The sequence below is a fragment of the Oryza brachyantha genome, chromosome 1 (assembly GCF_000231095.2).
Source record: "Oryza brachyantha chromosome 1, ObraRS2, whole genome shotgun sequence".
Classification (NCBI taxonomy): domain Eukaryota; kingdom Viridiplantae; phylum Streptophyta; class Magnoliopsida; order Poales; family Poaceae; genus Oryza; species Oryza brachyantha.
The window spans coordinates 919,308-934,050 of NC_023163.2; the positions used below are offsets into that span (position 1 = coordinate 919,308).

The 14,743-nt window shown below is 45.1% G+C and overlaps 3 protein-coding genes across 3 annotated transcripts; all 3 read left to right on the plus strand.

Annotated features, from left to right (window-relative positions):
• The first annotated feature begins 1,920 nt into the window (after window positions 1–1,920).
• Window positions 1,921–6,083, plus strand: LOC102704767 (beta-glucuronosyltransferase GlcAT14A). Its single transcript, XM_015843474.2, has 4 exons — window positions 1,921–2,624; window positions 4,830–4,905; window positions 4,978–5,093; window positions 5,172–6,083. Exons 1-4 carry the CDS (start codon window positions 2,123–2,125, stop codon window positions 5,684–5,686), a joined length of 1,209 nt encoding a protein of 402 aa, XP_015698960.2. The 5' UTR covers window positions 1,921–2,122; the 3' UTR covers window positions 5,687–6,083.
• A 3,907-nt stretch (window positions 6,084–9,990) lies between these two features.
• LOC107305495 (E3 ubiquitin-protein ligase SINA-like 11) lies at window positions 9,991–11,441 on the plus strand. The gene is made up of 2 exons (XM_015843466.2): window positions 9,991–10,176; window positions 10,710–11,441. Exons 1-2 carry the CDS (start codon window positions 9,991–9,993, stop codon window positions 11,439–11,441), a joined length of 918 nt encoding a protein of 305 aa, XP_015698952.2.
• An 881-nt stretch (window positions 11,442–12,322) lies between these two features.
• On the plus strand, window positions 12,323–14,723 carry LOC102705037 (putative E3 ubiquitin-protein ligase SINA-like 6). Its single transcript, XM_040520803.1, has 2 exons — window positions 12,323–13,666; window positions 13,826–14,723. Exons 1-2 carry the CDS (start codon window positions 13,415–13,417, stop codon window positions 14,555–14,557), a joined length of 984 nt encoding a protein of 327 aa, XP_040376737.1. The 5' UTR covers window positions 12,323–13,414; the 3' UTR covers window positions 14,558–14,723.
• The last annotated feature ends 20 nt before the right edge of the window (window positions 14,724–14,743 follow it).

A 14,743-nucleotide genomic window follows, 5' to 3' on the forward strand; every position in this document is an offset into this window, starting at 1 on the left:
AGCACGGTTCGCATGATGTTGGAGTATAACCAGTAATCTCGCCGTCGGCAAAGGCTAAAAACTCACGCGAGCGCAAAGTGTACAAAGTAGAGAATTTTTGGTCCTGTAAAACTTGGCAACTTTTCTGATGTATTTCTTCTGTACTTAAAAGAAAATTACGTGTAAACTTGATCATCTACTCTGCCCACAAACACACCACATCCTATTTTTAATTTTTAACCTTTTAATAAATAATTTTACTACTAACCTCGAAGAAAAAGTATTTTCACCGTATGAATCTTTTGGTCAAGTTAGCGTTGGCGGTGTGACAAGACAACACTATCACGCCAGTGTCGGTGGCATCAAACACTCTACGTGACAGCGCTATCTTGTCATGCTAATTGGTAGCGTGGCCAAAAGGTTCATACGGTAAAAAAATTTTGTTCGATGTTTAATAATAAAATTGTTATTAAAAATGTTTAAAAAATAAAAAATCTTAATCCTAAGCCCATCTTACACGCTGACACCACAAGCATCAGAATACTTTTTTTTAACGTATGGGTGGATATTCACCCGTTTCTTGCATATAGTTTAGTTTATTTTTTTTCTTTTTTTACCACTATTATTATAAATTAAGTGATATAATATGTTAATCTATCTTATCAATTTAATATATTTTGCATTATTATTTATGTCACATGCAAGAACCAGTTCACTCGTATGCTAAAAAATCTATCTCCGCCCTTCTCATATATCACACCCACTGCTTTCTCCGCCTTTGTTTGCTCACTATGGAAGCATAGACAGAGACTAAAGGATGTTAGTTTTATACACGTCCGATGCTTGTTGAATGGCCAGATCAGCTGCTACTGCCAAAATTGCAGTAATAATAGCACTTCACCTGATCTGAATCCATCGCTGACTTGCTGCTGATTTCAGGTACAGAGAGGAGAGTGGCCCGTGACGCTCAAGTGCTCCTGTAGTACAGTGTACATTACAGGCACCCTCACTGCTGTCAGCAGCAATCTTTCCCATTTTTGGATCGTCCGAGTTACTAAGTAGAGCAGCAGCGTAATTAATTCGCATTCTTAAAACGTGATTTAAGGCGGTAACCACCAACCAACGAGATTTCTGACATTTGGTTTTCAGACACCGTTCGTCCTGTTCTTCTTGGCTAACTGGAGACTGAAGAGAAGAGAAGAATAGCCACTAGCCCCAGTTGCAGTGTGTTTGGCTGATCATTAGTGTATATACATTTTTGAAACTCCAAGTTGGTTAGGACCAGGAGGTGATCACCATGGAGATCAAATTGGGATCAGACAACTAAACAAAGTAGTACTACTCACTACAAATCGAGAGCTTGGTAGCCTTTGCAAACTGCCGTTTCTAGTGTAGCCACTAGCCAGATAGTAGTAGTAGCAATAGCATGGTCTGAAGTTTTAGTATCTGTGGAGCCAATGGATCAGTGCCACGTCAGTTGATAGCCACTTAAGTCACGGAACAGTTTCAACCTAAATCAACAAGGGAAAACTACTATAATGACAGCGAAATCGCTCACCCTCTCTGGAAGCATCAGCATCCGAGTCACCGCCAGGTGGGACCCAAGGAACGACGGCCCATGCCACGACAGCAAGGGTGGGACCCACGCGTCAGAGCCCGCGAGGCAAGCGCCGTTGGCCCCGTCCGACAACGCACCACCCGCCCCCCCGTTACCCTGATCCGTGGGACCCACCCCTCTTCTCCATATCCTCACCCAACCCAGCTAGAAGAACCTCATCGACAGGTGGGTCCGCTCTAGGTGGGGTCCCACGTGTCAGTGACAGTGGAGGGAAGGAGCCTAGGAGTGGACGGGGTAGAGAGAGGCGGGGCTCACGCTGTCGCCTCCGTCCCCCTCCCCCTCCCCCTCCCCGCCTCGTCTTCTCTCTCCTCCGTCGCCTCGTGGGTGCGAAGCGTGAGAGAGAGAGAAACGTACGCGAGGGAGAGGAGAGGGGAGGAGGGGAGAGCTGCTCCGATCTCGCCATTTCGCTCCCGCCCCGATGCGATCTCGCCAAACCCTAATCGCCACCAGCCGGGCGCCGCAGCCGGAGTGGTAGGCGGGGGGCGGGGGCCGGATGCGGCCGTGAGGTCCGGGGCGACAGCCGCCATGGGGGCCGCCGACAAGTGGCTCCTGCCGCTCGTGTCCGTGTCGTTCGTCTCGCTGCTGCTCTTCCTATCCGCGCTGTCCGGCTTCTCCGCCTCCTCGGCGCTCTTCGCGCGCCTCCCGCCGCCGTCCTACGTCCGCCGCGGGGCCGCCGCGCCACCGTCCTTCGCGTACCTGCTCTCCGGGGGCCGAGGGGACGGGAGGAAGCTGCTGCGGCTCATGCTCGCGGTCTACCACCCGAGGAACCGCTACCTGCTCCACCTCTCCGCGGATGCGCCGGACTCCGAGCGGGCCGAGCTGGCCGCCGCCGTCGCGCGCTCCGCCCCCGCCGTCCGCGCCTTCGGGAACGTCGATGTCGTCGGCCGCCCCACCGCTGGCACGCCGATGGGATCCTCCGGCCTGGCTGCCACGCTCCGTGCCGCTGCCGCGCTGCTGCGCCTGGATTCCGAGTGGGACTGGTTCGTCACGCTCAACGCCGCCGACTATCCCCTTGTCACCCAGGACGGTAAGCTTCAAAAAATCCATGGCTCCAATTACCATGATTTGTTTTCAAAAACGCTGTTTTTCTGCACGGCCTGCCTGGATCTAGTACAAATCCGACGCCTTTACTTGGTCGTTCCAGCTACCCCAAACTAAAACGCATTTCGGTATCTTTTTCTCTTTTTTCAATTTGAGATCAAGGATGGAGGTAAAAATGTGCACCGGAAGCATCTTTTAGTGTAGTACAGGAGCTGATGGAGCTAGCAAAAAATTATTGTGCGGTCTTTATACAATATATATATGAGGTGGACTTGGTTTAAGTGGTAGTTAATGTTTCTAGTCACATTGTACATTTATATGCATAACAATATACTACCTGAAAGGACCAGGACATTAGGGAGCAGCTTGGTGGTGCTGTTAGGTTTGGACAATTTGGAAGAACTTCTTTGTTTGTTGTCTACTTTTTTTGGACACTTGTACCAAAAGCTGTCCTAGCTAGGTGGAATCTAATACTACAATGCTGGATTGGCATGTTTTCAGTTTCTAGGTGTCATGTAACTCAACCACTCGATGACTTATTTCCCCTCTTCTTTTCATACTGAAGTTCCTCAACACAATCATGACACACGAACCATGCCCATGGTTGTCAGCCATGAGCTATGCGACTCTAGTTGTGATTGCTCTTCTCATACATCACCCATATGGCAGCTCATTTTCCCATGACTGTTTTCTTCACACAATTCATTACAACCTGGCACATTGTTAAACCAGGGCAAGATTTCAGATGGAAATTTGTGAACTGTTTCATATAAATAAGTTCTTTTGGAGGAAATTGCATATCAATTATGGGGTCATCTTGTGTCTGAATAACCAATACGCGTATCTTTTATACAAATACGTTTAAGTCCTCACTTTTACACAGTTAACAGATTATACAAGTTTGGTTTTGGTATTATTTTTTCACTTTTAGCATGCAGCTTTGTTACAAACAACCGAATGAGGACCTCCTGTACAACCAAGGCAGTGAGAAGGTGGGGATGGGACAAAACAAGTGGAAGTTAACATGATCTTTCAATAGAGAATATATTGTATTCTTGTGTAGGTTGTCTTGAATAGTTCACCTTTTAAGGCTCTTGTACTTCAGTTTTGCATCCTGGTTGTGTCATCTAGATTTCAGTTGCTTCTCATATGCAAATAATTACCCTGCTATAGGGTGCATGAGTTGCAGTCTAGTTGGTGTCGGATTGATGGATGGAGTAGACAAGTCAGTGGAAGTGTAGAAACTTTAATTTTATCTAGAGTGATTGTGATGGACCCAGGAAACAGAGAATATTCTTGTTCTTCTTTGTTCCCAGGTCATCCTCCCTTGATTTCCTCTCCCCAAATTGTTGAATAAATCAATCTGCATTGCACACAAGGGCCACACGCTATTACCATTCTCTATACATATAACGTATCTGTTCTTAGCTTGTGCAATGTATCATGGTTATGACCTTATGGGAACAGCACATTACTATTGCACCTCTAGACGTAATGAAGGCACGCTCCAACTTAAACAGACAAAGTATGAACTGGAGAACCGCAGGTTCACCAATTTCATTCTCACCACTACTGGAACCAATCTGCACAGCAAAGGATACCCACTTGCTGAATCCTTTTCATCAGTTCCTTTGTCGATCTCTGCTTATCATTGAAAATTTAGATATTTCTTTCTGTCTTCCTGGCTTTGGCAAACTAACGGAGTTACCCTTTCCTGAACTCCGTCAGAATTCCTCTATGTAAAGACAGACACATTACACTGCTATGTTCTTGCTGTATAGTTGTTAGTATGACACCTACATTTCACCCATTCTGGATCCCACCATTTAATACGATGAAATTCCTGTATTTTTCTTTATGAAATATGTCTAAAATACTAGTTCCATATTGCAATATGTAGTCTCCACATATTGTGCTGCCTGTCATTTTCTCTCTCTCTCTCTGATGAACCCTACCCGACTTATGTTTTTTTGTTTCAGTTATATCGTTGACTTGGTTTGAAGTTTGAACTACTATATATCGTCAACCTGTCAGTTGTTTTGGATTTGTATATGACCTTTACATTGTGCTTTGATGCTTTCTGCATGTGTGTATTTATTTCTGACTGATAGCTCATGTCTATCGTGATTGATACAGCCCGAAGCCCTTGCTTTTTCAGATATTTATGTTTTTATGTTGTCCGTTGCTACAGACTTGATTCATGTCTTCTCCTCTGTGCCAAGGCATCTCAACTTCATCGATCACAGTAGTGACATTGGATGGAAAGAGTATGTTCTATATGAACTTAGAAATAATTTAACTGCACTGGTGTTAATTTGACCAATATAATACTACTGCAGATCTCAGAGAGTGCAACCAATCATAGTAGATGCTGGAATATACTTGGCAGGAAGAAACCAGTTCTTCCAAGCAACAGAAAAACGTGATACTCCGGATGGTTTCAAATTCTTCACAGGCATTTTCCGTCTCCTTTCCCTTCATTTTCTTTCTTTGATCAACTAGCTCTGTGACTCATGGGTTTCTTCTCATACAGGTTCACCATGGGTCATTCTGAATCGGCGCTTTATCGAATATTGCATTTTTGGTTGGGAGAATCTCCCTCGAACTCTTCTCATGTACTTCACAAACGTAATGCTTCCTCAGGAAGGGTATTTCCACTCAGTTGTATGCAACTCAGGCTTCCGTAACTCCACTGTTAACAACGATATGCACTATATGGTGTGGGATGATCCACCTCAGATGGAACCCCATTTTCTGAACATCACACATTATGATGAGATAGCGGAGAGTGGAGTGCCTTTTGCTAGAAAGTTTCGGGAGAATGAGCCACTGCTTGACAAGATTGATGATAGAATACTCCGGCGTTGGCGTCACAGACCTGTACCTGGTGCCTGGTGCACAGGCAGAAAAAAGTGGTTCAACGATCCATGCTCCCAGTGGAGCAATGTCAACATTGTAAGACCTGGCCCCCAAGCTGAGAAGTTCCGCAAACATATGAATCAGATCTTAGAGGAATCATTGTCAGGCAACAACTCATGCACACAATAGCAGAATTGAAGCGTGAGACTTCACTTCCCACAGTTGAAGCGATGAGCTTTTCTCATTTTGCACAGAGGGGCTCTCCATGTCTCTAGAACTTCGGCACTTGCTTCCACAGCGAACATTTTTGCACCTGGGTTACAAGCACACGTCCAAAGGTGAGATGGGTTTATTCTTTCCAGATTTTTTGGTAACTGTCATGGCTTCAAGGGCCTCAGTGCATAGTGCGTACTAGCTTGGTTGGAAGCCAGAGAGCTTATGGTTGGAGCACCGAAGCTAATAGGCAGTGTAATTATTAGTGATCAGTTGAATGACTTGTGTGACTGTTTATAGAACTGATGGAATTATGGGTGCTCCCATACAGAATTGAGAAAAATGAAGAGTGGCAAATGTTGGTTGGATTATTGTTGTTGTGGTTAATAGAAATGCTAGCTTACAGATTTTTTTTCCCCCCTCCTGTGTCATCTGTGCACACAGTTTACCTCACTACACTCTGATCTCATGCGTTGCCCGGAATTTAGTAACAGGGTGAGCTAATCATCTGATTTAGAGCTTCACATACTCTACTTTGGATCTGTTTGCATGGGATGGACTATGAAATGAGCCCTGTGTCATTAGAAAATTTAGTGCAGTAAATGAATATGAAGTGATTTGAGTACTAGGCAAATGCTTGGGCATTTTATGGTAGCTGTAGCTTCTTTGGGATTCTCCGGCTCTTTTAAACAGTCTAGATTGTTAAGTAGTTACTACTTTTTAGAATCTTCGGCTCCCCCAAATATGGTAGGATGCTAAGCTCCTCCCTTGTACATCTACCCATCCCTCTCTCTTACCTGCAATGGCTGCCTACTCTCTCTTCTCTCTACTATATTAACCAAGTGAAGTCCCATAAAAAAATTGATATCTATTTCGATGTTCCTTTTTGTATTGGATTGAAACGTTGTACTATGTATTTTTTTTATGTTGTTTCATGATCACCGGAGAGGAGGAAGTAAATCTAGAACAATATTATTTTGAAATTATTTCGATGTTTCAGTCAATATACTTTCGATGTTCATTGGTACAAAATCAAAATGTTGCAGTGGCTATTTTGACGATGTTTTTTTTTCTTTGATGAATAAGACCGGTTAATGTTTCAGTTGATAAAATTCAATGTTTCATGCATATAGCGAAAATATTTCACAGTATGATTAAATTATGTCTCATCATGTTTATAGCTGAAAAATATTAGTGAATAATAGAACAGTTATTTCAGTTTGTCATGAAACATCGCCCATTTTTTTTAGAAAAAAATGGACGTTGATTTGTAGGTGTACCAACTGAGGCACATTTGTCCATAAATTCTGAAACAACAGCTGAGTCATCGAGCTTCCTAGTTACCGCTCCCTCCATTTCATATTTCATATAAGTCACATGAATCATCATCCTCCTAAAACAAGGTGTCCTTACTATCCAATTGGCTTGGGTCTGTGATATCCTCAAATAGTTATAATAAAAACTAAATAATCTTTTAATCCGTCAATCTTAACTATCTCAGACACCATCCAGTTTGCATTGATTTAGATACTATGTTACACCCATATACTACAATACATATTAACTTCATCGGTTTGTCAAAAATGTGTCCGGTAATAAAAAAATAAACTAAAACAATTTTTGAAGTAAACAGTAAAATTAAAATGAATATAAATAATTAGTAGCACATAAAAATGTATTTTTTTGAAAAAGACCTGCAATTTATGAAAAAATACAAAGATTCCAGGTTCTTAAATACAAAACTAGAAATTTCATTAATAAAAAACATTTTTATTTATTAACTCGATAAACCCTAGCTAGTGTATATTAGTATTATTTAATCCCCAACCCTTTTAGAAAAACAAAAGTAAAAAGTCCATTGAAGAGTTTGTGGAATCTATGACTTTTTATGAAAAATATAACATAAGTTAAATTTATTCCCATAAAATCCTATGTATTGTTTTACAAGGGACCATAAATAGTACGGTTGTGTTCATCGGTATTTTAAATCCAAATATAAAAGCCCATTAAACCATATCTTACGGGATCCTTTGTTCTATATGATTTTTTTAGCAACAATGGATGAATTCAATTTCTATTGGATTCGGAACTATTCATTTTTGGAATGAAGGATTGGAGCATTGGAAAAAATATACAGGAAAAGTTTTCTTCGCCATAGATATTCCCTTGGAACACTGGGATAGACAAAACACGTGACTAGAATATCATTACATGTTGAATCCCGCAAAAACTACAGTAATAGAAATTATTCGAAAAAATTTGTTTGGATGACTCACAAGAAAAACACGGATTGGCATGTCATGACGTGTTAAATCCCGCAGAAATGTATATAATAATAATTGCTCAAAACATGTGTTCAAAATGCACAGAAAAAAAAGTTGTGTGGATGACTAAAAAAACATGTGTTTGGATAACTTGCAGGAAAATACAAGAATTTTAGAGAGTGTATTAAGATTGAGTGGGACTTCGCCAAAGGAAATATCCACGAGGATGGAGCTCATGTTTCAAATCCTATGGAACTGAGGCATAGGGTTGTATTATGTAGGAATTTGAGAATTACAAATCCTACAATCTAAACTATCTCCGTAGGAAAAAAAATCCTTTTTAGGATTAATCTTTCATTATTCGTGTGAAAAGCCTACGGTCCAAAGAAATCCTAAGGCATTTTTTTGTTCTTTCGTTTGCTAAGTCCAAAGCAAGTCAAAGTAATGAAGCTCAAAATTAATCCCCAATCGAGGATAATTGAACAAGGAAATTGTATTTTTTTATATATATTTGGTTTGTAAGATCCCAATGATTACTTAAATCCTACACTTCAAATAACATTGTGATATTAGTAATTTTCTTTTCTATCTTGTTGAGACCACACCGAGCCATGGCGCACGTGGCACTTACCGGTGGGCCAAGGCCTTGACTCCCAAGCTACATTGAGATGGGTTGGGAATCCCTGCTCCGCGATGCCGACACCATCTAAACCTCAACCTTAGAAACACAAGAGATAAAATATTCGGCCTTTATTTGGGAGGATCCACATGGCATTATGGCCCTACCAATAAGGTATTGAGTTTCTAGTGGGTCATAGCCCATTGATTTTCTCCACTAGTCCTCTTACCATTTACGAAAGGTCTAAACCACTATAAAAAAAAGAGGGGATAATTATATAGAACCCTAGCGGCCATCCCCTTCTTTGCGGCGCCCAACAACCTACTTCTCTAGGAGGTTGGGGCTTTGGATCTCGTAAGGTCTACCTCCAAGAAGTGCGTAATCGATACAATCTCTACCGTGTTTAAATCGAGTTGCTGGTTTTTGACGGTAAGTATGATATGTTGCTCCTTTTTCATTCTAAGCAACGGTTGTTGATTTTTCTTTTCTTAGAATCTCCTTTGGTATGTATATTTTGTACTCGGGCAATAACTTTCTTTTCGAGAGAAGCTACATTCTTTTTGTGGGGAAGCTACAACAGGAACACATGAAATTGAAATCTTAAAACATAGGAAATGGGGGTTCTTCTTTGTAACTCGATGATAAAAAGATGCAGATCTGGTATGAATTATCAGAGGCACTAAAATAGAGGGATTTCGAAAGAATTGAACTAGTTCCTATAAAGATACCATAAAATTCATGTGTTCCAAATGACCTAAATGATTTAATTTTTTTCTTTGTCTGTAGATCTAGATCTACTTTTGAGTTGCCAAACATTACCAAGTTAAGTTTAAGCTTTCTATTTGAGCACATAATATACTCAGTATATGTACGCCTATAGCGTATTACTAAATCATCGATTTCGCTTACAATCTTATTATATTATCTCGTTACTTTCGTGAGGCCTTGTCATGGTCTGGAAAGCATGGAAGAAAACAGGCCAAACTGTGCTATAATTTGAGATATCGTGTAGAATACTATAAACGTCAGAGTCTTTTTTTTTTTTGCGTGTTTGTGTGTGATAGGAGCGTCAGTTTTATTAGGGCTCAAAAAGAAAAATTTTCGATAACCACTAGTCCCCCAAGGTTAGCATCCTAATTTCGATTTGGTATCCACAGCCCTGAAATCTCTGGAACATCTGATCTGTATGTATGTATATGTTTAGAGTAATTTTACCGTCCTTAGTAGTTATCTCAGTTTTAATATAAAATTTAGTATCTTCCTACGGTATCCAGAAGTATTAAATTTTACACTAATATAATAGAAACGGTAAAATTACTCATATGTTTATGTAGCAGTATTTTCACTTTGTTCTGTGCCATCAACTGTCCATTGCTTGTGATATGGCAATTTTACAGATGGCTCGTGAGAAGAGGTGTGTGCCGAGAGCTTCGGACAAGCAGCAGAGCAGCTCTGGAAAGAAGACAAAGGAGGATGGTGAGACTGCTGCAGCTCATGACAAGAGAGCTTTGACTGTCACTGTGGATCCTGCTGTTTTGGAATGTGATGCCTGCTTCGGACCTCTGGCTCCCCCACTCTACCAGGTACATACATACACATATGCACCTTGCTGATGATGACTCCATTTGTTGAAATTATTTACAAGAATCGGTTTGCTAGCTCTTCCTGTTACAAGTTCAGTGTTTCAGAAAGTTCACCTAGAGTTTGCGTTTCTTTGATTTTCATTGTTGACAGTTGATGAGCACTCAACCATTTATATTAGGCAGTGCATATAAACAGTTCACCAGCTGGGTGAAAAGTTTGATGCATCCCCAAGCAGTTTATTCCTTAATTATTTAGAACTTTAGGCATGTTCAGCATAATCTGCGGCATCAGTTCTCTGCAGTAGTCTCCCTGTATTTATGAGCTACCAACTAGTAGCACATGGCTTACCATGTCTGGCTGAAATGTTTTCATGCATGATCTGGCATGCTCATCTCAGTTCATTCATATCTGCATCCTGAATTTTTGGGCACACTGCATACTATCATCCTGAATTTTGATTAATCTGGTAGTGATCGAGCTTAGTGACGATTCACCATGAGACATTGATCAGTGAATCATCTTGTGAATGCAGTGCACGAGAGGGCACATCACCTGCGCGACGTGCATGGAGGAGACGGGGCAGGGCTGCCTGTGGTGCCGCTCGACGGAGGCCACCATGCGGTGCCGCGTCATGGAGCACTTCCTCGCCGCCGTCAGCGTGCCGTGCTCCTTCACCCACCTGGGCTGCGCCGCCATGGTGCCCTACGGCGACAGGGAGGCGCACGAGGCCACCTGCGTCCACGCGCCGTGCTACTGCCCCATCCGCGGCTGCTCCTCCCCCTACTCCGGCGTCTCCCTGCTCGACCACCTCCGCCACAACCACCCGGAGATCCGCCGCACCTGCGTCGACCGCGGCAGCCTCTCCGCGATCATGATGCGCGGCGGCGAGCTGGCCCGGCTGCTGTGCCTCGCCGACGACAAGGACAGGGCGGTGGCTGTGTTCCTCCTCGTCGTCGACCAGTGCGAGGCGCCGGCCACGGGGCGGTCGCTGTGGATGGTCCGGCTCAAGGCCGAGCCGCCGGCGGACGTCAAGGAGGAAGAAGAAGACGAGAGCGAAGCGTCGTCCAAGGAGGAGTTCAGGTACAAGATCATGGTCTCCGGCAATGGCGGCGTGCTGTCGCTGGTCGGCGAGACGGTGCCGACCGTCGGGCGGCTGACGGCGCCGTACAGGCCGACCACCTTCCTCTTCGTCCCCGGCGCCATGCTGGATTCTCATCGCCACCATGAGGGCTCCAGCTTGTTACTCTTCGCCGAGCTCAACTGAAACTTTCCTAGCTGCATGCATGCTACCATTACAAGTTCATTTCAGTCTACTGAAACTTGTGTGGTTCTTATAGTTTGATGTCAAAATCGATCGACAGATTTGGACGGCATTGTTACCGTTTAAAATTATTCGCTCCAATCAAAAATATTTATCGGTTATAATGACGGATCTAAATTTAAATGTTAGGAACTGGTTACTTTTTTCCTTCTTCAGCTCTTCTCATCTTCTTCTTTCTATTTCCCTCTCCCTTATTTTTCACATGGGATCCAGCGTGTAGGAGCTGAAGCCCCGTCAGCCTTCCCCAGCGGATCATCCTAGTTTCATACATCATATCCAAACATAAAATTTAAATATCACTATCGGTGCAATCTTTACAAGAAAACCCACTTTCTTCATCTTGGGAAAGTACCAACAACCTCTTAGCTAAAATGCTAGAAGTAGAAGTACCGGCCTCATCATCTCCATGGACCAGGTTGACAATTCTTCGAGTGAGAGAACAGGTGAGATAATATTAGCAGGGACCTGTTTTGGTCATTTTGGCTTCCTCTTTTCTTGTGTCTTCTTTTTCCTACATACAAGTGGCTGGGTCAGTGGCAAAAAATCAAACTTGGCAACATATATCTAAAAAATCTAGAGCCATCCTAAAATCCACCATTGATGGGAAGGCCGCCTCCTCGCCCCTGCCCCCCGCCCCTCCCGGTAGCACGCCCCCGGCTCCAGCATCCGACCACGCCGCCGCGCCTGGCCGCCTCATCGCCCCCTGCCTCCCGCCCCTCCCGATAGAGCGCGACGTGTGCCCCCGCCGCCGGCGTCCAACCGCACCGCCGTAGGAGCCGTCGCGCCTGGCCGTCTCCTCGTCGCCTGCCCCTGCCCCTCCCGCTAGCGCGCGGCGCGCGCCCCCGCCGATGGCGTCCAACCACGCCGCACCTGGCCACCTGCTCGCCGTGCGCCCGCGTCCCCGCCGTCGGCTAGGGTTCTAGACCCGTCGAACATGCAGGGAAGAGAAGAAGAAAAAATGGTGATTGTTTTAGAACCGAGGGTAAAAGAGTCGTTGTCTCTCGGTAAAAAGGTAAGAAAGAGAAAAGAAAAAAAATGAAAATAGTACGATGAAATACACAATGGCTAAATGAGCGATGTTTTGGATACTTGTTTAATAACGGTGTTTTGGAGAATGCTCGCTTTATAGATGGTGTTTTGTAATTAGGGCCTTTTTCTCGTTCCTGAGGAGATACCATAAGTATCACTGTTTGTTTTCTTAGTATCTAAGGTACCAGAAGATACTAAATTTTATATAATAGAAAACAGTTATACCTCTTAGTACCTACTAAAGGATGGTAAAATTGCTTTTGCAATTAACCCATGGTAACTGAAGGATGGTAAAATTGTTTTTGCAATTAACCCATGGTAAAATTGCTCTTGCAATTAACCCAAACAATAAAAAACAATAATATACGTGGTACATTAGTATGGACTATGGACCGACACTTTTAATACTATCGAAGGAAGCAGTGGCACAAGGTGTGTGCGTACATGATCTTGAGACGTCAAGCGGAAAGATCGAGAAAAGACAACTCGTCAACAACGCTACACCACCACCCTACTCCAACTTCGACTCTCACTTTTATGCCACAAGTAGAACATCCACTTTGCTATGTGCCGGTCTTCTTTTGTTTCCTGCGAACCGAAATTGTGTATCGCTGAATTTAACAAGATGCTCAACGGCAAAGGCCTTGATGATCGAACTTTATCATCGATCGATCGATCGAGAGAAGGATAGTAACTGACCAGTGTGCTGTCATCATGCTCATCCACTTCTTCACACCACATGACTCAACAGCAACAGCTCCTCTACTGCAACTGCAACGCAGCGAACTGACCAGTGCTAGTACTAGTATCATATACTTGGGGCACGGCCAGCCTGAGCGCACCTGTTCGTCGGACCCAAAGAGGAAAGGCACATCGGCTCCGGCGACATGGCTGAGCAGAACAAGAGGGCGAGGGGCAGCAACGGCGAGGTGAAGCAGGAGCGGCGCGAGGAAGAAGAAGAGGAGGAGGAAGGAGAAGTGGTGAGCCACGAGGAGGAGACCGGAAAGACTGGACCTTTGGTGCCGGTGGCGATGGCGTCCATCATGGAGATGGAGGAGCCGCACATCAATGTGAGGATCGCCGTCGCCTTGCTCCACTGCAAGGCCTGCCTCCTCCCCCTCAGGCCTCCCGTCTTCAAGGTGCAATGCAAACAATGATGAATCCTCTCTTCATTTTTCTTTCTCATCTCTGCAGAGAAATGTTGATTCTGTATGTTTGTGTTTGGATTGGAAAGCAAAGATTGCATCTTTTTTACTTTTTTTGAGTTTGTGTGCGTTGATGGGTTTCTGTGGTTGCAGTGCGAGGCGGGGCACGTGGTGTGCTCCGGCTGCCGCGGCGGCCACGGCCAGCTCTGCGGTCGCGCCGCCGCCGTCTACACCCACTGCGCCGAGCTGGACGCCATCGTTGGCACCGCCAGAGTGCAGTGCGGCTACGCGCAGTACGGCTGCGACAGCCACGTCGTGTACGCCGCGGTCGCCGACCACCAGCGCGCGTGCCCGTACGCGCCGTGCTCCTGCCCGGATCCCGGCTGCGACTTCTCCAGCTCGCCGGCGGCGCTCCTCTGCCACTTCGCCGCCGACCACCACTGGCCCGTCATCGAGATCAGCTACGGGAAGCCGTGCAAGCTCGCGGTGCCGCCGCCGCGGTGCCCCCACGTCCTCGTCGGGGACGACGACCGCGCCCTGTTCCTCGTGTCCCCGTGCGCCGTCGGCGCGGTCACCGCGGTCCGCGTGGTGTGCGTCGCGGCGAACGGCGACGCCTCGGCGCAGTTCAGGTGCAAGCTCTGGGTGGAGGTCTCGGCCAACAAGGAGAACATGGTCATGATGACGTCGATGGTGAGGAGCAGCAACCTCTCCGGCGGGTTCCCCGCGGCGGACCAGGGCATGTTCTTGGTGGTGCCGCCGGAGCTGCTGCAGGAGGCGTCCGGCGAGACGCCCATCGTTAGCATTCGCATTGACAAAGCTGGTGCTGCCGCCATTGCCGCCAAATCCACCACCCCACGAGCTAGGTGCCAGAGGAGAACGCAGTGAAGAGATTAGCCCACTACTAATCCTCCATCTTTTCCATGTTTTGCCAGTAGTCAAGTATGGTTATTGGCCTTAGATTGTGTTCTTTTGTAGCTGATCTGCGTAGCAAGGTCTAACTCATGACATTGTATATGAATTTTGTAAGTATTTTGCCCCCGAAGTTTGGAAAAACTCCATTGTTCATTGTGT